This window comes from Plasmodium cynomolgi, chromosome 1 (genome assembly GCF_000321355.1).
Source record: "Plasmodium cynomolgi strain B DNA, chromosome 1, whole genome shotgun sequence".
In the NCBI taxonomy this organism is placed as follows: Eukaryota; Apicomplexa; class Aconoidasida; order Haemosporida; family Plasmodiidae; genus Plasmodium; species Plasmodium cynomolgi.
This window is the reverse complement of record NC_020396.1, coordinates 661369-682397: the sequence shown is the minus strand read 5'-3', so window position 1 is coordinate 682397 and position 21029 is coordinate 661369. Positions and strand designations below refer to the sequence as shown.

At 49.0% G+C, this 21029-nt stretch overlaps 7 protein-coding genes across 7 annotated transcripts; 4 read left to right on the top strand and 3 right to left on the bottom strand.

The window, feature by feature from the left end:
• Nucleotides 1-669: 669 nt before the first annotated feature.
• On the top strand, nucleotides 670-2295 carry PCYB_012420 (serine/threonine protein phosphatase 2b; the record flags this gene model as incomplete). The annotated part of the gene is made up of 1 exon (XM_004220748.1): nucleotides 670-2295. A coding segment is annotated over one exon (1626 nt), but the record flags the coding sequence as incomplete, so codon positions are not given.
• A 559-nt stretch (nucleotides 2296-2854) lies between these two features.
• PCYB_012410 (hypothetical protein) lies at nucleotides 2855-3509 on the bottom strand (the record flags this gene model as incomplete). Its single annotated transcript, XM_004220747.1, has 2 exons — nucleotides 2855-2940; nucleotides 3116-3509. 2 exons carry the CDS (start codon nucleotides 3507-3509, stop codon nucleotides 2855-2857), a joined length of 480 nt encoding a protein of 159 aa, XP_004220795.1.
• Nucleotides 3510-4088: 579 nt separating this feature from the next.
• On the top strand, nucleotides 4089-5786 carry PCYB_012400 (cyclophilin; the record flags this gene model as incomplete). The annotated part of the gene is made up of 2 exons (XM_004220746.1): nucleotides 4089-4845; nucleotides 5347-5786. Coding segments are annotated over 2 exons (1197 nt in total), but the record flags the coding sequence as incomplete, so codon positions are not given.
• A 490-nt stretch (nucleotides 5787-6276) lies between these two features.
• Nucleotides 6277-9207, bottom strand: PCYB_012390 (hypothetical protein; the record flags this gene model as incomplete). The annotated part of the gene is made up of 1 exon (XM_004220745.1): nucleotides 6277-9207. The coding sequence occupies one exon, from the start codon at nucleotides 9205-9207 to the stop codon at nucleotides 6277-6279; it is 2931 nt and encodes a 976-aa protein (XP_004220793.1).
• A 1611-nt stretch (nucleotides 9208-10818) lies between these two features.
• On the bottom strand, nucleotides 10819-13164 carry PCYB_012380 (SF-assemblin; the record flags this gene model as incomplete). Its single annotated transcript, XM_004220744.1, has 2 exons — nucleotides 10819-11055; nucleotides 11275-13164. 2 exons carry the CDS (start codon nucleotides 13162-13164, stop codon nucleotides 10819-10821), a joined length of 2127 nt encoding a protein of 708 aa, XP_004220792.1.
• Nucleotides 13165-15497: 2333 nt separating this feature from the next.
• On the top strand, nucleotides 15498-17666 carry PCYB_012370 (mitogen-activated protein kinase organizer 1; the record flags this gene model as incomplete). Its single annotated transcript, XM_004220743.1, has 7 exons — nucleotides 15498-15549; nucleotides 15787-15903; nucleotides 16113-16178; nucleotides 16293-16361; nucleotides 16507-16660; nucleotides 16844-17037; nucleotides 17224-17666. 7 exons carry the CDS (start codon nucleotides 15498-15500, stop codon nucleotides 17664-17666), a joined length of 1095 nt encoding a protein of 364 aa, XP_004220791.1.
• A 1225-nt stretch (nucleotides 17667-18891) lies between these two features.
• Nucleotides 18892-21027, top strand: PCYB_012360 (DNA repair protein rhp54; the record flags this gene model as incomplete). Its single annotated transcript, XM_004220742.1, has 1 exon — nucleotides 18892-21027. A coding segment is annotated over one exon (2136 nt), but the record flags the coding sequence as incomplete, so codon positions are not given.
• Nucleotides 21028-21029: the final 2 nt, after the last annotated feature.

The window sequence follows — 21029 nt, the reverse complement described above, 5'->3', positions numbered from 1 at the left end:
AAAAAAAAATTCAACGTGTAACACTTGCGCACTAGTGTGTAAAACAAACCAGTAGTAGGTCTAGCCAGGTGCATCCCTGCTGGTGGTTGCTCTTCACGTGGCGCATTCGGGGTGGTGCCCCTCGTGTAGATGTCTCACCAGCAAAGGTGCAGATAAACGAAGGAGGAGCCCCTGTGGTGGGCGCACTTCCCACTCGCTGCCCCTTCCATATAATTGCAAGGGGGGCTCTGTCAGCATAGGCTTACCTCCCTCCACCGAGGGAAATCCCACATAAGAATTGCCACCACCGAGGGAAATCCCACATAAGAATTGCCACCACCGAGGGAAATTCCACATAAGAATTGCCACCACCAATGGCCCGGCTGAGAAGCGTAACCAACGGGATGGTCATCTCAGTGTGGGTGAACTCGAGACGAACGGGGATCTCCCCCTCCCCCCTATCGCACCGGATAGTAATTTGTTTGGAACGCACAGTACAGCCGCGGGGCGGGGCGCCTTCGCAGAGCGGTACCTGACGGCCATCAGTGACACGATTGCCACCGTTTCGCTAACCCTGTCGGTACCGTTTCGCTAACCCTATCGCTACCGTTTCGCTAACCCTGTCGGTACCGCTTCGCTACCGCTTCGCTAACCCCATCGCTACCGCTTCGCTAACCTCTAACCTCGCAGCCACTGAGCCTGCAGCTGCTGTACCCGAACGGCACGGACGAGCCGCCAGACTACAAGGCGCTGCGGGACCACCTGAAGAAGGAGGGACGCATCCGAAAGGAAGATTGCCTAGACATAATAAAAAAAGTTATCGATATAGTAAGCAACGAGCCAAATTTATTAAGACTCCAAGACCCAATAACTATTGTCGGAGACATACATGGACAGTATTACGATTTTTTAAAGCTACTGGAAGTGGGAGGAAACCCTGATACGACTCAGTTTCTATTCCTAGGCGATTATGTCGATAGAGGGTCCTTCAGTATAGAAGTCCTTCTGCTCCTTTACGCCTTAAAAATTAATTACCCAAATAAAATATGGCTAATACGAGGAAATCATGAATGTAGACAGATGACCTCCTTCTTCAATTTCCGAGATGAGTGTGAATATAAATATGACATGGTCGTTTATTATGCCTTTATGGAATCGTTTGATACGATTCCCTTATCGGCTGTCATCAATGGGAAATTCTTAGCAGTCCATGGAGGGTTATCTCCACAACTGGTACTTCTTAACCAAATTTGTTCTTTTACGAGATTCCAAGAACCACCTAGATCTGGAATTTTTTGTGACATATTATGGTCTGACCCAATTGATGAGGATAAGGAGGAACATACCACTCAGACGGAGTCCTACTTCCCGAATGACATTCGAGGGTGTAGTTACTTCTTTGGGTACAATGCTGCCACGACCTTTTTGGAGAAAAACGGATTACTCTCCATCATTAGAGCACATGAGGCACAGCTAGAGGGCTACAAGATGCACCAAACGAATTTGAAAACAGGCTTCCCCATAGTCATAACCATTTTTTCAGCACCTAATTATTGTGACGTTTATAACAACAAAGGAGCAGTCCTCAAATTCGATAGCAACACTCTCAACATACAGCAGTTTAGTTTCTCTCCTCATCCATATCATCTCCCCAATTTCATGAATCTATTCACGTGGTCTCTTCCTTTCGTTAGTGAGAAGGTCACAGAAATGCTTTACTGTATTTTAAATTCAAGCGTTAATCAGTCTGATGAAGCTGTTATGGATGTCGTTCTTCCGACAGAAGTACTCCAAATAATTAATTATATTGAGGAAAATAATATAAAATTTGAAGAGCTGAGTCTCCGAAATGGTGCTGGTAGTACTCCTCATGGGGAGGGGAACTCTACCGATGGGGGATCCTCCTCTCAGAGGAAGGAAGCTCTTTTCAAGGATGGCTGCTTCCATAGCGGTGCATCCAAAAAGGGAGGAGAAGCTTTAGGAGGGTCTCGTTCTGCCGCTGCTGGGTCTACTCAACAGATGGAGACCCAGGGGGGGCAACCGACACACCTCCATACCGATGAGGCACAGGCGTCCAAGGAACGATCCGATGCCCTCAGGAAGAAGGTCCAATCGGTTGGTCGTCTGATGAGGGTCTTTAGGACGCTGCGTAAGGAAAACGAGTTGATTGTGCAGCTCAAGGGGTGCAGCCCTGGCTACAGGATCCCCGTGGGTCTCCTCCTCCAGGGCAAGGAGGGTCTGGAGAACGAGCTGGAGAAATTCACCAAGGCCAAGCAGATCGACAGCATAAATGAGAAGCGCCCGCCGAACGAGTAGGGCGAAGCGGCATAGCGGCGGCTAACGAGTGGCCATGCACACTGCGTGGCCAGTGGTGGATACTCCGCTGCGAATCGCTGCGCACACCTCCTGATATGTGCTTCCCCCTTTGCTAATTTCGTTTCGTTTCATATAATTTAATTTAATTTCGTTTCATTTAATTTAATTTAATTTCGTTTAATTTCGTTTAATTTAATCTAATTTAATTTAATTTTTTTTTTGCCCCTTCACGTGTGCGTCCCTGTGCCTTTGCAGGGTGTGCGCCTCGCCCCGCTTTGCCTCGTTTTGCCCAGTTTTGCCCAGTTTTACGGATCCTTCACTTTAATTCGTTTTGCTTCCCTACTTCGTCTCGCTTCCCTACTTCGTTTTGCTTCACTTCCGATGACGCCCCTCTGCCGGCGCGCGCAGGCGCACCGCTAATTCGATTTAAAAATGATTACCCAAAAAATTGTCAGCCACGACAAAAGTGCAGTCTTCTGTCCGGTGTGCGGTCACCCGGTGGGGTCACCCGATGGGGCCACCCCAGGGGGGAGGTCTTCCAACATGGTACCCCGTACGCCTATATGTTATAGGCATAGACGAAGGAGTTGTAGTTCTGCACGGGGATGGCTTGCTTCAGTCTCTCGTCTCGATTCGTGCCGTCGTCTGCGCGGGTGGGGGAGTGAGAGGTGAGCAGCAGGTGAGCAGCAGGTGAGGAACAGGTGAGCAAAAGGTGCGTAACAGGTGAGTAACAGTTGATCAGCTGCTCATAAGCTCCTCATCAGCTGCTGATCAGCTGGGGAGTAAAAACAAACGGCTGGACGCGCCGCCAAGGACTCACTCCATATCCGCACGGGGTGCCGGTCGATGTACATCTTCCCATCCATGTTGAGGAAGCACTTGCGGTAGTCATAAAAAAAGAAGTAGCTCTGCACATGGCTAGCCTGCCTCGTGTTCAGGTAGTAATTTTTTTTCCGTTGACATAACTCTAGGGAGAGTTCCGGCTGCAGCAATATGTCCTTTATCTGGTTGATGTTGGCATGCAGGTTTTTGTTCCTTCGTCCGCTCAGGTGAGTCTTCTTTTTCTTGTCACGGGGGGGGGTCTTCCCCTTCCCCTTTCCTCCTCCGTCTCCAAGAGATAAATCTTCATCGGAGTAAAACTGCGCGTTTGGAGTTCGCTTGGGAAAAAAAATTTCCTCCAGCGGGGAGTACTCATACCGCTTCGTCAACACCATCGCGGGAAGAGGCAGGTGAGGGGGGGGGGGAAGTGTCTCTCCCGCGGTTGCCAAGCTGTCTCTTCGCGGCCGTGCCGTTCTGCGCAGCGGCGAAAGGAAGCGGCAAAAAAAAGGGGCAGAAAAAAGGGCAAAAAAAAGGGCAAAAAAAGGGCAAAAAATTGGCAAAAAATTTGCGTCAAATTTGCGACAAAATTGCGACAAAATTGGGACGATTTTCCAACAAAGGAACAACAACGTGGCGCTAATTTTCCAACGAAACGACTGGCGCAAAATGACCGTCCAGGGGCATCCCACTTGACAGGGCAACACGTGCCACATAAATGTTATCCCCATGCAAGTTTTTTTTTTTTTTTTTTTTTTTCCAGCTGCTTGCAAATCTGTACGTCCACTGACTCTCACTCGGGAGGCACGTATAGCTTTGGTCCGGGCAGCTTCCACTTTGGCGCCCACCCAAAGGAGAAAAAACAAAAAAAAATTCAACTGCAGGGAAGTGAGAAAAATTGCAGAGAGGGGTGTCACCTCCCAGCCCATTCCTCCTTGGCTAAGAAACCACAGAGTACCCACTTCATCATCTCACAAATGGGGAAGAAAAGATACGTCTACCTCCAGCTGTCGATGAACAGCATCGTGCTGGGAAAGGTATACATCCAGCTGTTTAACGACGAGGAGGTGAAGAACTCAGTTGATAATTTCCTCTCCCTGTGCAGAGGTAACAAGTACCACAGCATGTATTCAGGGGAACCCCTATCATATAAGCACTGTATTATCGAGAAGGTGAAAAAAAATAAGTGTATAAAAAGCGGTTACCTACGATGCAAAGTTACGCATGATACTAATGGGAAGGTCATCCCTCCCTCGACTTGGACAAACACTCATGAAAAGTACGAACAAGTAGAATGCATTTTTGGTCCCAATTTCAAGAAGGAGAGTTCCCAAAGGAGACATACAAATGCAGGGTTGCTCACCATGGTCCAGGTGGGACCCAAACGTTGTTCCTCTATCTTTAAAATAACTCTCAATTCTGTGAATAAATACAATGGCAAAAACACAGTCATCGGAAGAGTCGTCAAAAATATGCATATCTTGAGGGCTATCGAGTTGATTCCCGTGACAAAAAACTTTGAGCCGAAGATCTGCATTTACATTTCAGAATGCAGTGAGGTCAGTGAGGCTCTGTTCAAAAGAGAGCGCGTCTCCTCCAGGCAGCAGTATATTGATAGTCTCTTTGCAACTCACGGCATCGCCGATGCGCGCAAGACTGGAGAAGCTATCGATGCTAGCAGTGATGATAGTGACGGTAGTGACGCCTTTGGCGATAGCGATGGCAATGATCGCAGTGGGACACGCGCTCAGGGGAAGCACAACGACCCCCTGAGGAAAATCTTCGCCAAGGGGAAAAAGGCAAAGACAGAAAAGACGGAGAAGCAGAAGGGGATAGACCTTCTCAATCGTATCCTCTCCGACATAGACGCGCTCTCAAGGGGGGAAGCAGTACAGGGGGGAGAGGCAGCACAGAGGGGAGAAGCAGCACAGAGGGGAGAAGCACTACAGAGGGGAGAAGCACTACAAAGGGGAGAAGCACTACATGGGGGAGAAGCACTACAGAGGGGAGAAGCACTACATGGGGGAGAAGCACTACAGAGGGGAGAAGCACTACAAAGGGGAGAAGCACTACATGGGGGAGACACAGCGAAGTGCCTCTCACGCCAAATGACGGACAGGGAGAAAAGGTTGCTCGAAATTGAACTAAAGATAAACCAGTCGAGGGGGCTGAACGAAGTGGAGGCCAAGCGCGAGAGGTTGACGGGACATCTCCCCACGCGAGGCACCTCCGCAGGTAAGGCGGACGAATATGCATGCTACCACTATGAGAAGAACGCCAGTGTTACCAACGCCTGTGGGAAGCGGCCCACGCGGGGGGATGGGCCCCGAGACACAGCAAAGGGGGACCCACCCAAAGGGGGCGATCCACCCAAAGGGGGCGAACCACCCAAAGGGGGCGAACCACCCAAAGAGGGCGATCCACTCAAAGGGGACGATCCACTCAAAGGGGACTATCCACCCTATGGGGATGACCCCCCCAGCAGTAGCGACGATAAAGAAGACGTCCCGGCCATCTATACAACCAGCGCTGCTCAAGCAAAAAGCGTCTCCAAAAAGAAAAACAATAAGGATCTAATCGAAGTTGACAGGGATATGCGATTTTTTAAAAAAATGAAGTTCAATTTTTCCATAAATAGGAATATCTATGATGAGAAAAAAAAAAAATGGGGAAGAGTTTCTACGGACAGGACTTGCTAATTACGGACTCGTCCAAGTGCACCGAGAGTGACAAGAATAAAATTATTTCCTTCTGCAGGAAGCAGGAGATCGTCCGCTCGAAGCTCAGTCGGAAGAGAAAGAGAGATAATAACGGGGTCTTCAAAAATTACATTAACAGGAGGAACAAAATGTATAACAAGAAGCTCGACCGCTACTTCAACCAGCACACGGCCGAAATCAGGCAGAACTTGGAGCGGGGCGGTTAGAGGGGCGGTTGGCCTGGCAGTTGGCGTGGCGGTTAGCGTGCTATTTAGCGGCGGGGTCTCCAGGGAGGAATGCCCCTCAGTTGGGGAGTTAAAAAAAAAAAGGAAAAACGCTCGGATTGGTCCCACCAATAGGGGGTTACCCAACCGAGTCAATCCGCCACCTCAACACGCCTCCTAACCACCCCACAAACACCGCCTCACAACACCGCTTCGCTACCGCTTCACTGGCGCCCCCCCCCTCAGAGCTTGCTCCTGTTCTTGCCCCGCTTCACCGTAAAGATGCGTGCAATCTCGAAGGGGTTTCTCACCAGCGGTGAAACGATGTTACCGACCCGGTTGGACAACCGAGGAGCAACCAGCTTGGCGTGTGCCGAAATGTCATTCACCTCCTTGTTTAAGTTTATATTCAATGTCTTCTCATAATCCATCCTCTCATAAGGATAGGGAACCTTGTCAACCAAATATTTTTCAAATTTTCTGTCCTTCTTATTGAAAACGCTAATTGTATGTACTGGTATTTTTTTCTTTTTCTCAATAATCTCCTTCTCCTTCATAGCTTTGTTTTTCTCCAGTTCGAGTAACGTTTCGTAGTTACACCATTCCCTTTCGCTCACTTTCTCTGTGGTGACTCTTTCATCATCACTCAGCTGCATCAACTCATCATCCTCCCGAGGGATATTCCCATCGACTATCTCCGGATTCATATTCACATAGTCTTCGTAAACTTCGTTTTCGAAATTATACACTGTGAGACTCTCCCCCAAGTTTTGCCTCACCGATCCGTCGTCAATCGCATCGATGGTGTCGATCGCATCGATCGAGTCAATGGCATCGATCCGGTCAATCGCATCGATCGAGTCAATGGCATCGATCCTGTCAATCGCATCGATCCTGTCAATCGCATCGATCCGGTCAATCACATCGATCCTGTTGATGTCGCGGAGGTCCCTCACGGTGGTAGGGTCTTCCTCCTCTGCGGTTTCCTCCAAGGGGGATTCACTAGTGGGGTTCTCCAGGGGGGCTACCTCGGACGGATTCCCTAACAGAGCTTCACCGAGTGGATTTTCCTCCACGGAGTTCCCTCCTGGTTGCCCCTCCTCTGCGGAGTTCCCTCCTAGCTGCCCCTCCTCTGCGCCCAAAATGCCGCCCTTCCGCAGCGCGTTCACCAAGTCGGCGTCCCTCGCCAGCTGCGCCCTCGCCTTGGACGCCTCCTTCGCGCTCGACCTGCGCACCTCATTTGACAGGCCAAAATCGAGGCGGGCCCTCTCAACATCGCTGCCCTCATCGGAGGAGCAGCTCGCCATGGGATCCTTCTCATCCCTCTTCCGTTCCAACTTATCGAGCAGCTTCTTTCTCTCTTTATACAACTCCTCCTCCCGTTTTCTTTCCTCTGCGTTTTTCACAAAGGAGAATCGTTGGAGGTTCCTTTTTTGTAATTTCTTCCTGACTTTGTTCTTTTTGGTCAGGGAGGAGGAGTTCACTTCGTCATCTGAGTTATGATCTCCCAGACTGATGCCGCTTCCCCCTTGAATAATGCCGCTTCCCCCCTCACTAATGTCGCTTCCCCCCCCGTCCTCTTCCTCCACAACGGCCCTCTCGATGATCCGCCTAAGCAGGTTCTTTTCTTCCTTCTCCGCTTGAAAGCTTCTCAACATCTGCTTCTTCAGCTCCTCGTTCTTGTACCGATTGAGTAGCCGCACGGTCTTCCCCTTCTTCACGTTGTTTATTAGGTGCCTCTTCTGAGCGTACTCCTTCTCATAGTCTGCGAGATTTTTCGCCAGGTCAGGATGCTCCGAGTGTAACTTAGCTAAGATTTTCTCCTCCTCCTTTTTCTCCTTCATTCGCATGTGCCTACGGTACGATTTGGATTTGATCCTTTTTTTATATTTATTTTTTTTTTCCTCCTTCAGTAGCAATGCTTTCAGTTGCGCAATTTTTTTTAGCTCGTCTCTTTTTTTCTCCCTTTCCGTTTTCAACACGTCGTCCGATACGATAAGCATTTTGGACTTCCTCAGATTTTTCTGCATCTCTGCTTCGAACTCGAAGGCCGTAAGGGAGTCTTCTCGGTTAGCGGTGGGGTGGGAGGGGACACCCACTCCGCCAGTTCCCTCGCTGCCTTTTCCGCTTCGTTCTTCGCTTCGTCCTTCGCTGCGTCCTTCACCTCCTCCTTCACCTCCTCCTTCGCCTCCTCCTTCGCCTCCTCCTTCGCCGCGTTTTTCACCCACGGGGGCGCGCCTTCGGAGGAGGCCCTTGTTTAGGAACTCCTCCGAGTTCACCTCTACCTGACGGCTCTTCCCCCCCTGCCCGAAGTGCACCCCCTGCGCGTTATGGATGACGTAAAACGATCTGTTCATTTTATTGATCATCTCCACACTGTTTACGTACGCCAAGTGCTCGTTCATTTTTTGTTCCTCCAGGATAGACATATGAGTGCTGGACTTCCCCTTTTCAAGCTGTCCCCTCGTAAGCATGTTCATATCCTCACCTATTTGCTCTCTCGACAAAACATCATCCGTGTAGATGAAGTCGGTAAGGTCTACTTGTTCGGCTGGCTTTTCAATTTTGTACACATCGTCTCTCTGCGAGAGGTACTGGTACGACACTGCCTCCGCGTCTTCCGGGGGGAACCCACCCCCCTCCTCTTCGTTGTAACCGTCTGCTTCGTTGTTCTTCCCAATATATTTTCTCCTCTTCGGGACTCCCCCCACCTGGTCATTATACATTCTCAAAAATTGTATCAAGTTCTCCGAGGGGTCACTCTTCTTGCTCATCCCCTTCGTCGTCCTTTGTTTTTCCTCCTCTAGGATAACGTCCTCGGCTTGGAGGAAGTCCAACCCGTCGTCCTCCTCCTCATCAGTGGCTTCCTCCGCTTCATCATCATCATCATCATCCTCCTCCTCATCAGTGGGGTCCTCCTCTTCCGTCTGCTCCCTTTTCCTCTTGCTCAGTTTCCCTTTGGCGGGCTTCTTCCCTTTGGAGGGCTTCTTCCCTTTGGAGAGCTCCTTCCCTTTGCGCTTCTCCTTTCGCCCCCTCTTTTGGAGGGCCCTCCTGCTGTCACCACCGCGATCGTCACCGTCGAAATCGTCGCTCGCCCTCTTCAACTGACTCACTTTCTCCTTCACTTTCTTCGTCACTTTCTCCTTCACCTTCTCCTTCACCTTCTTCCTCATTGTCCCCTTGAGGGCGGGGATTTTCCCCCTTTCTATTAGCCTTGCCATTTTTATCGCCGCCGCTTTTTTTGCAAGGCCTTCTTTTTTCCGCAGTTTTTTCAGTGTCCCTCTTACCTTCCCCTTCTTCCCCTTTTTTTTCTTCACTCGTATCTCTGCCAACCCCCCGCTCAGCGTCGTCGATGCGTCCTCGAGGACCTCCATGGGTCTTCCCCCGTTCACTTCGATCCTCTGCAGAAGGGTATACCTATGCGCGCTCAGGTACGTTTCGCGTTTCCTGCAAATTTCGGGATGCTCAAATCTCGACTTGCAGTCACTCTGGGGAAGAGAAGCTGCAGCTGCGGATGGAAAAACAGCCGCTCATGCTATAGAAGCTAGCCAAGTGGAACCAATAAAAAAAAAAAAAAAAAAAAAAAAAAAAAAAAAAAAAAAGCAAAGAAGAAAGAAGAAAAAATGCAAAAAACAAAGAAGCATAAATGCAAAAAACAAAGAAGCAAAAAACGCAAAACGCAAAACGCAAAACGCAAAACGCAAAACGCAAAAAAACTCCCTATTAATAAGAAAACACTCTCACATTGTAGGGATATTTGTGCCACCCCGTGCCAACACGCAGCTGATTTTTCAACTCGCGCAAGTCGGAACCCCCGATCGGAGCGCATGCAGGGATGGAAAATCATATCCGTGCTGTGGAAGGCATCTCATTTTCCCGCTTCTCCCACCGTGCGTTTGTTCCACGTGCTCTCTTCTTGCGGATGCCTGAAGTGGGGGTTAAATCCTCGTTTGCCTCTCACAAAATGAACCTTTCGCGTTGCAACAAGAAGCAAAAGATTGCAAAGGTTAGCTTTCATTACCGAGTAGCATCAGGGGGTGGGCGGAGTTGGTGGAACAACGGAGCAACCTCACGTGAGCGGGATGGGAAGATGCCCTTGGGAAGATACCCATGGGAAGCATACCATCTTATAAAAATCACCGAACGGGAATTCCCACTAGGGGAGGAATGGATCCACCTGTGCAAAATTTTCACCAATGGATTAGTATCATTGCAGTAGAATTGCCTTCCTTGGGGAACCCTACTCACCCACTTTTTTGTGTGTAGTTCCTCTTCGGAACGACGTCCTGCATGAGAGGAGAAACCGCAGAGTCATCGGGGGAGAGAAGCGAACAGCAGTGAAGGGCAGCGAAGGGCAGCGAAGAGCTTCGAAGAGCTGCGAAGAGCTGAGAAGCCCACTTGCATCAAGTCAAACCGATCATGAGTAAAAAAAAAAAAAAAAAAAATTAATCTGCTCATACAAACGCGAACAAATTGAAGTGATCAAATTGGTGAAAAAAATAAAAAATAAGAAAATCTGAGGAGTTACGAAAAAATTAAAAATAATTAGCAGTGGCAAACTTAGGCGGCGTGGACGAACGCACAGATTGATCTCCACGCGCGACCCGCACAGACGGATCTCCACGCGCGACCCGCACAGACGGATCTCCACGCGCGACCTGCACAGACTGATATCCACGCGCGACCTGCACAGACTGATATCCACGCGCGACCCACACAGACGGATCTCCACGCGCGACCCGCACAGACTGATCTCCGCGCGCGACCTGCTTCGTCCAACCCGCCTAATTCGAATTAATCAGGCGCAGCGAGTCCTGCAGCGCCTTCGTGTAGTGGTTCACCGCCTGCACGATGTCATCATCGGCTGCCTCGCGTGCCTGCGACTCCAATATCAGTCCGTTTTTCATCGTTGCTATTTCCTCCATAACGAATGTTCGGAAGTTCTCGTTTTTCCCCTTCCTCTCTCGTTTGATTTCCTCGATGTAAGAAATTATTTCCTGGTATTTGCTGTCTCGGATGTTCTGCGGGGAAGGTACAAAAAAAAAAAGGGGGGGGATTTGGTTAGCCTAGGGTGAGCAGCCTAGTGTGAGCAGCCTAGTGTGGGGTTGGCCACACCACTACACGCGCTACGCAAGGTACACACGCTACTCACGCTGCACACACTACGCACACTACGCACACTGCACACGCTACGCACACTACGCACACTACGCACACTACGCACACTGCACACTGCCCACCTTCTCCGTGGCGATCCGGCTCTCCGACTTGCGCTCGAGCTCCTCCAGCTTCTTGCAAATGCTGCTCTCCTTCTCCTTGTTGCTCGCCTTGTCCTGCTGAAAGGCGGCCTGCAGATTGGAGAAGTCACGAGCAATGCTGTTATTCCTTTTCTCCAAGTTCTGGATGCACTTCATTTTTTCACTTTCTATGTTACTAGCAATGGTATCCACCTTACTGTTCAGAGCTTTAATGGCTTTTTCAATTTCCCCCACTTTGTCCTTCACCACATGCTCAATTTTTTCCTGTACCTTTAGTATCTCCGAGGAAAAGATGTTCTGAATAGCTCGGTTGTGTTCGATTCGTTTTTTTATTTCGTTGTTTAAATTTTTTTCTAGTTTATTAATCGCTTCCCTAATCACAAAAATTTTTTCTTTCTCCACATTTTTCTTTTGTAGAATTTCGTTTTTTATTTCCTTTTCAAATCCCTCAATTTTTTCACACAGCCGTTTTATCTTTATCTTTGTGTTGTTATTGATACACTTTCCTTTAGCTTCGATGGTCCGTTTGGTCACTTCGGCGAAAAGGAGTCCTCCCCGGTTGTCACGGAAGTCGTCACGGAAGTCTTCACGGAAGTCTTCACGGAAGTCTTCACGGAAGTCGTCACGGCAGTCCTCACCAAAGTTGTTACCTCCGTCGTTACCGAACTCCTCACCGCTAACAGCGCCGCTGCTCCTGGTCGCCTTCTTCAAGCTGCAACCCAGACTTGGGTTCCTTGGAGCCTTCTCCCGATCGCTGCGCAGCTTCGCGGGCTTGAAGAAAGGACCCTCCTCGTGGTAGGTTGTGCTGCTGGCGTGCGTCCCGACACTCATGTGTGTTCCGACACTCATGTGCGTCCCACCGCTCATGTGCGTCCCACCGCTTACGTGTGTCCCACCGCTTACGTGTGTCCCACCGCTCATGTGTGTCCCACCGCTTACGTGTGTCCCACCGCTCATGTGTGTCCCACCGCTTACGTGTGTCCCACCGCTCATGTGTGTCCCACCACTTACGTGTGTCCCACCGCTTACGTGCGCCCCTCCAGCCATACTTAACTTCAACGCAGATTTACTCACCGCCCCCTCCGCAAAGTCCCTTTTCAGCATCCTCCCCCCCTCGCAGTAATACATAATATCGTTCTTCGTCAAGTTGAGCGATTGGTTGAAGCTCTTATTGCCACCAAAAGTGTTATCCTGCAGAGGGCAGATACCCTGCGGCTTGTACGTCCTCATCCCTTCCTTGGCATTTTTTTCTTGTCCATTTTTTTTTGTTTTGTTTCTGTTCACGCACACTTTGGTTTGGACCTTCCGCAGCTCGCTGCTCATATCGATGCTCATGTTGCTGCTTCTCATCTCGTCCTCGCTTAAAAAGAACTCGCTACCGTTACGGATTAGTTTTTTTTCCTTTTCCTTTTTTTTGCCTGCGCCTTTGCTGTACAGGTCCTCCCTCCCTCCAAAGTAGTCACCAATGTTACCGTTGCCGTTGCCACTACCTTTGTCATTGCTGCTGCCTTTGCTGCTGCCTTTGCTGCTGTCTTTGCTACTTCCATTACTGCTGCCTTTGTTGCTTCCATCACTGCTGCCTTTGCTACTTCCATTACTGCTCCCCTTGCCGATCCCCTTGCCGATCCCCTTGCCGATCCCCTTGCCGATCCCCTTAGCATCGTCATCCTCATCGTCGTCCTCAAACCCGCCGTCCAACTTAAAGTGCCCCGTGCTGCCCCTTTCGCCAGAGCAGTAGGCACTCCCTTTTCCACCCTTGCCGAAATTGTGCATGCTCTCCCGACTATTATAGCAGGACATGTTATCGTCCGACTTTTTCTGAGACTCGGTGTCCCTTTTGTTGCTACTGGAAGGCTCGTTCACGTCAAACATTGTGCAGGTGCTGGTGGTGAGATGGAGAATCTTTTTGTTGGCTCAGCACCACCTGCAGTGGTAACATCTATGGAGCGTACCCACTACCACTCTTTGTTTGTCGACACACCTGCAGAGTGGGGGCTTCCCTACACCTTCTTCAAAAGCGTGTCCCCTATCCCCTAGTCCGAGCAACGTGCCTATCACCGCTGCACCTTTTATTTTAATTCCCCTTCGAGTGAACTCCAACTTGGAAAATTCTTCACCGGATTATCACACAGGGGAAACGCTACAAACAAAACGTGTATATATGGTGCGTCAAAATTGCACAAATCGAGACTCCTTTCCACCTGGAATTGAGTTCATGAGCACCCTCCTAGGGTAACTTACGGTCAGGTGAAAACGCGCCGCTAACTTGGATTCTTTGGGACTGCCCCAAATGAGTGAACTAAACTACACTCGCAGGGGAAGAAAAAAAAGAAAAAAAAAAAACAGAAAAAAAGAACAGAAAAAAGGAACAGAAAAAAAAAAAAAAAAATTGATCAACGTTGATGCAAAATGGGGCAATCACGTGGACGAACAGTTACACGCTGTCTTATCGCAAAGAAAAAAGCGCAAAATGAAACGCAAATAAAAACGCAAACAAAAACGCAAATAAAAACGCAAATAAAAACGTAAAAAAGGAAACAGCTTTCACTTCAAATCAGCGGACGGGAATTGTTTTTTATTTTTTTTGCCGTCTTTTTTTCATTGCCATGGCTGGCATGGGTGAGCCCCAGTTCGTGCGCAGCGCGCTTGGCCGTATTTCTGCATTTGATAGGCCCGGGGAAAGGCAAACTCAACCGCGCAGGGACATGCAAACGTTTCATACGCACAAACGGACGACGAAATTTGTTTGCCATTCCACAGTGAGTGGAAACATGCACGTATCACTCCTCCACTAGGGGTGTCCAAAAGGTTACGACAAAAATGTCCAAGTGAAGCACCACACGGTCAGTCAGTCATACAAAAAAAAAAAAAAAAAAAGTGGTAATACAAAATGACATTTTCATACAGGTAAAATAACTTCCCCCCTTGTCACTAATGTGAACAGAATAGTTCCAATTTTTTGCGAATAATCTGTCTTCGGGTTAGGCGGGAGAGGACCCTCGCGAGAATTCCAGCGCTTGCCCCATGTGTGCACATGTATGTGCGTGCAGAACAGCACACTGCGTGTAGCGCCAACTGTGTACCGTCTTCCCCAACCGATTGTCTCACTTCCACCCCTCATGCGAGTTGCAGAAGTTGTAAAAGGTGTACGCGCCTCTTGATCGCAACGCGTCAGAAGGGTAAACCACCCAAGGGGGTGTAAGACTGACCAAACGTTTAGTGACCCCCTCATACGGAAAACAACCAGCTTTCTCTTCACACAAAACGAATCGGGTGAAACACAAATGGACATACCTTTCACTTACGCGGAGAAGGTTGCATACGTATATAACCCTCCTGTGCGCAATCCCTCACAGGGAGGGGGGAGCTCTTCGCAAAATCGGATCGGCACCACCCGGGGAACAAACCAGACAAGGCAACGCTCATTTTTCGACTTTTCCCTCCCAATTTAGCTTACACTACAGTATGTTCTTAAAACCGCTCTGTGCTTCTTATGCGACGGAGCCACTATTTTTTTTCTCCTCCCCCCCGCACTACTGCTGCGTTGCCTGCAACTGTGGTGCACAAACATATCTGCATGTGAGGAACGCATTTCTCCTCACAGTTGAGAATGCATTCGACGTGGAGGTGTTAGAGGCGTTCCGGGTTTTCCCCCCATCCGCAGTTACGCAGCTGAAGTGGGGGTTCCCAAATGGGGTTATAAAGAGAGACGCTTTAAAAGGTCGGAAAGCTTGAGTGTATTTTTTTTTTCTCTTTTTTTTCTTTTTTTCGCTTTTCCAGCATAGCATGGTTTATATATTTCCCGGCAAAATGCCACTCCGCGGGAAAAATAACTACACTTGTGGGGGCGTCGTGAGGGCGTGGCGGTGCCCCTCATAAGTAATAGCTAACGACCATGCGTGCAAGCAGATAACCAGCTCGACAATTTTGCAGTTATCCAGTTAAGCAAACATGTAGATGCGTGTGGAGCCCCTTCGCAGCTCTTCAGAGCGGCACATTCTCTTGGACCCCTCCAGCTAGCCATTTTGAATTTTTTTTTTTTTTTTTTTTTTTTTTTTGTTCATAAAAAAAAACGTGTTGGTCAGGCAGAACGACAACCTGTGCATGTACACTTCATCATTGCGCGACGAACGAAATTTTCTCCTCCTCCATCCCTTTCACCATGTCACTCGAGTGAGGAAGTTGATTCCCAATACCCCCCGACTATGGACATTGATCTCACGGTAAAAACGGTTGGAAAGCTGTCGGGCCACAAAGGTTACTTTAGGAGAGCTGTTCACGTTGAACAGGTGGCGTCTCCAAAAGTGCACAGGATATGGGCACATACGCGCTTACTCACATGCTAGCCCACTTGCTCGCCCACTTGCTCGCCCACTCGCTTATTTCTCCATGTGCGGGTGGATAAAGGAGGCCTCGGCTCTGTTACGTCTGCCCACGTTGCGCTGCACGAAACGTATGAGTTTTTTTCCACCTTTACCGCCCTTCTACACACAGCGTGCGTAACGAAGATTGTATTTAGCAACGATGAGAACCACATCGTCAGCTCAAGCTTGGACAACACTGTTTGTCTGTGGAATGTGAACAAGCAGTTTCATATAAACACCTACAAAGGTATTGCTGAGTGCGTCACTGCTCCCTTTGTAAGTGCTTCCCCAGTGACGCTTCTCCAGTTTATGGTCTCCCAAACGGTCTACCCCCAAAGGGTCTACGCCCAAACGATGCACCTCTCTTCCCCCAAAGGGTCCACTCCCAAACGGTGCACCTCTCTTCCCCCAAAGGGTCTACCCCCAAACGGCGCACCTCTCTTCCCCCCCCTGCAGATGTTCACAAAAAGGGCATAAACGACGTCGCCCTGTTCCGGGACAATACGAAATTTTTCTCAGCAGGTAGGGTCTCCATAGGGGTGCCCCAACAAGAAGTGCGACTTCCCGACGCATCTCCCATTACGTTGGTCCTCTCTGCAGACCACCCATTACTGGCTTCTCCCCTTCACACCGCAGGAAATGACGCCCACGTTTACCTTTGGGACACCCTCTCGAACAAGGTTTTAAATAGGCTGCACGTGAATGGTTACTACGCGATGAGTCCAGGCGGCGCCCCACCGCACGATCGCGTGAACGACACGCATGAGCAGTGGCACCAGCGCAGCGTCGACGGGCAGCACCATCTAATTGCGTTTCGCCTCACACCGCCTCGCACCGCCCCACCCCGCAGATAAAGTTAACGTAATCAGACTGAGCCTGAATGAGAAGCTGCTCTTTTGCAGCAGAAGCAACTCGGTCAATGTGTACGACTTTAGGGAGAGGGACTACAAGAAGAAGAACACCCCTTTGCAGGCCTTCAATGAAGCGAGGGACTCCATCTCAGAGTTAGTAAAAAACGAAACGTTTACATGTCTTACCGAGTTGACCAGCCAGCCACGTGTGAGTGTGCAAGGCGGCCCTCTCTGAGCCGACCTTTGCTAAGCAGACCTTCGCTGAGCAGACCTTCGCTGAGCAGACCCTCGCTCAGCCAACCCACGCGCGTGCACGAACCCTTCCCGACCGCGCAGCATCTTTGTGGACGAACACGAAATCTATACGGGGAGCATCGACAACTGGCTAAGAGTGTACGACCTGCGGATGGGGAAGCTGCTAAGCTACGACATGAGGTCCTCCATCCTCAGCATCGACGTGACGAATGACAGGAACTACTTCTGTGTGAACTGTATTGACAATAGTGCCAAGTTGGTGGAGAAGAACAGCGGTAAGGAGGGGAGAGGCGGCGGAAAAAAGAACGTACATCTGTGCATGTCCCCATACGTGAGAGTACCCCGTGAGTGCTACTACCCCGTGAGTACTACTACCCCGTGAGTGAGAGTGCCCCCATTAGTGCTAGTACCCCCATAAGTGGGAGTACCCCCTGAGTGCAATTCTCCCCCCCCCCTCGCAGGAACCCTCCTGGGGCTGTACAGAGGCGACTCGAACAACTGCCACCGGAGGAACATCAAGCTGGACAACCGAAACAAGTTTATCCTCTCCTGCACGCACCACAACGAGTTGCACATCTACGATCTTGTAAAGAGCAACCTCATTAATAACTCCACCGTTTATAGAAACGTTCAGTATGAGCAAAATTTGGATATATACAAAAACACGTATTGCAAGGTACCCATAGGGAGACCTACCTACTACGTAACCGTTAACAGACACATGGTGTTGGAGAGCTCCTACATCGACAAGGAGAAGTATGACAGCGTGCTGGGAAAGTACAAACAGTATGGGAAGAAGAAACAAGTTCCTTCCTTCGATCGGAACTTCGAAAACGTGGATAACAAATTGGTATGCGGAGATGTGGACGGTAACATACACGTGCTGCAGCTATACTACGGATGAAATTCCCTCACTACGGTTTACCTCTCCTGGGGATTGCAGATTAGTGCGATGGGTGTTGCTGCTTCGTTTTTATCACATCTTCGTTTAACCCTTTACGCGGGTGAAGCAATCCACAATGGAGTCCTCCCCAGGTTGTAAAAGTAATTGAGACGAAAAGGGGAGTGCACACGTAGATCACCGTCCTTCATAAGTATGACCCGTTTGAATTTTTTTTTATTTTTTTTATTTTGGAGAAACCATCACGGGGGGGGGAAGAAATACGACGGAAAAAAAAAAAAAGTCACCCATTTAAAGGTAGCATAAAACGTATGCAGCCGTTTCGTTCGCTTTTTTTTTTTTTTTTTTGTGGGGGACCATCTCTATGTGGGTCATTTCTCCCGCCCCTCCCCCTCCTGTGTGTATGCTTGGAGTGGCACTCCAAAGGGGGGAAGCAGAGGTCTTCAAAAGGAGAGCCCTCTGTTTGGACTATCACTCGGAGTATTATTCCCCCGGTGGTTCCCGCACGATGGTTTTTGCTTCACCACACGTCATCGCATCGTATCGTATCGCAGCGTAATGTATCTTTTTACCTTCGCTTTTTTTTTTTTTTTTTTTCTGAGCAAAAGGCCAAGCTGCGTTGACAAACGCCTGCCTGCACCGCGTGGTAGACCAATTCCCCCCACGGCGGAGTCACGCAAAACGCAACATTTTATTTTTACGGGAGGGAAACATGCACGTGTTCCACCTACGCAAAAAATTGTACAGATAAATGAGGAATTTCCACTACGTGCTGGTTACTTACCCGCTCGAGTGAGAAGAACCTAACAGCGTTTATTTTTCCCCACCGAAAGATCTGCAAAGGTTTGCCGGCTGGCTGGCTCGTACGTGCACACCGGCTCGCGGTAGGCCACGCAACAGGCCACACAATAGGCTGCACGATGATCCACCGCAGCAAGGGAGTAGTTTCCCCCATTCACTTGGCCGCCTTCCCAACAACTGCCAATTTTTTTTGCGCACGCGAAAGAGGGCCCTGCGTGCATGTCCGCTGCGGAGGTACACCTGAGGGGGGACCCGTAAGTGTGCGCCAGTTGAGGGGTACACGCAAAGGGGTACCACTGCGCAGAGGCGCTTTCCCCGAGCAGCCCGACTGAGACGCTCTTCCAAGTGAGGCGCTTTCCAAGTTAGGCGCTTTCCAAGTGAGACGCTCTTCCCATTGTGCCGCTTCCCCCCCTTGCCGCTATCCCCCATGAGGAAGTGCCCCGGGAAGGCGAAGCGCAGCCGGGAGGACAGCCCCGACAGGACGTGCATCACGCTGGTGCGGGCGACACTACTGCCCATCCTGAGTATCGACAAAAATGAAAAGACGAAGACGACACTGTTCCATCCCTTCAAGAGCCCACTCCCAGGGTTCGTTAGCGATAAAAATCTCTACGTTCAGAAAACCCTAGGCGCAAAGGTCAGACGCACAGGATGGATAAATTTAACGAAGAATTCAATTCCAAGGAGATCGGACGAAACGGAAATAAATGAACAGAAGAAGGAAAACGAAATAAAAAATGAGTTTATACCACTAATCTTGTACGAGGATGAAAAGAACAAAGTAGAAGTAGATCCCATTTTGGCTCAGTTCCTTAGGGAACACCAACGGGAGGGAGTCACCTTCGTCTTTGAGTGCTTAATGAATTTAAGAGATGACAAAATAAGTGGTTGCATTCTGGCAGATGACATGGGGTTAGGAAAAACTCTCCAAAGTATTTCAGTATTGTATACTCTGCTAAAACAAGGAATTGATAAAAAGCCAGCTGTTAGGAGGTGTCTAATTCTATGTCCAGCTAGCTTAATTAATAATTGGAATGATGAAATTAACAAATGGCTACCTGGTAGATGCAACGTGACATGTGTTAATGATAATGCAAAGGAAAAAATTGTGAGCAAATTGGAAGGATTCAAGTATGACCAAAAATCAACAGTCATCATCTGCTCATACGAATGCTTCCGTATCAATAACGAATCGCTAGATAAGTCCACAATAGACATGATCATATGTGATGAAGCACATCGATTAAAAAATGACAAGACAAAGACCTACATGAGCATTTACAAATTAACTGCTCGGAAAAGGCTTCTTCTTTCTGGTACCCCAATACAAAACGATTTAAGTGAATTCTTTGCTCTCATTTCTTTATGCAATCCTGACCTATTTGATGACACCAATTTGTTTAGGAAGAAATATGCGAACCCGATTTTGATTGGGAGAGACAAAGATGCAACGGAGAAAGAACAAGAAATTGCATCGGAGAGACTAGCAGAACTGTCAACAATTACAAATAAATTCATCCTGAGGAGGACAAACAATTTACTCTCCAAAGTGTTGCCTGTAAAGTACCTAATTAATATTTTCATTAAGCTGAATCCTATCCAGGAATCATTGTATGTCCTTTTTTTAAAAGACAAGAAAATATTAAAAAATGAGCAGAGTACGAACAAGGTGAATGTCCTCATTAATATAAAAAAACTGGAGAAGATTTGCAACCACCCGCTGCTGCTTAATGCTAACGATATGAAGGACGTCGGGCAGGTGTCGCTCGCTAGGCTCATTGAGGACGCGGCGAAGGAGCAGCAGAAGGAGCAGCAGAAGGAGCCAGGGCGCGGCGCCAAGCGGGGGAATGCAGGCAGAGGAGGTAACGCAGCCAGTGGTGGCAGCGGAGGCAGTGGAGGCAGCGGAGCCGCGGCGGAGAAGACCCCCCCGGAAGGCAACCCACAGAGAGACCGCGATCAGGACCGGGACCGAGACCGCCGAAGGGCTGTCGAAATGGACTACGACAAACCGGTGAAGAAGCTCCTAGAGGAATGCAGAAGAGACACGCACAGGTCCTACTACCACATGTCGTGCAAGTTCCAGTTGCTCCACTTCCTCCTAAAAACAATCAAACAAAACACCACAGATAAGGTAGTCATAGTAAGTAATTACACACAAACACTAGACTATATGGAAATACTATGTAAAGAAAATTTTTACAAATTTGTTCGACTAGACGGAGGAATCAGCATCAAAAAAAGACACAAGGTTATTAATGACTTCACACACTCATCGGATATTTTTATTTTTCTTCTTTCGTCTAAGTCCGGAGGGTGTGGTATCAACCTGATCAGTTCGAATCGCTTGATTCTGTTGGACCCAGATTGGAACCCTGCCAATGATAAGCAGGCTCTAGCGAGAGTGTGGAGAGAAGGACAGAAGAAGATCTGCTACATCTACAGACTCTTCTGTACAGGTACCATTGATGAGAAGGTCTATCAGAGACAGATAAGCAAAGATGGACTCTCCTCTATGATTGTTACCAACACGAATTTATCCAAAGATCAACTCTCCGATGAAAATGT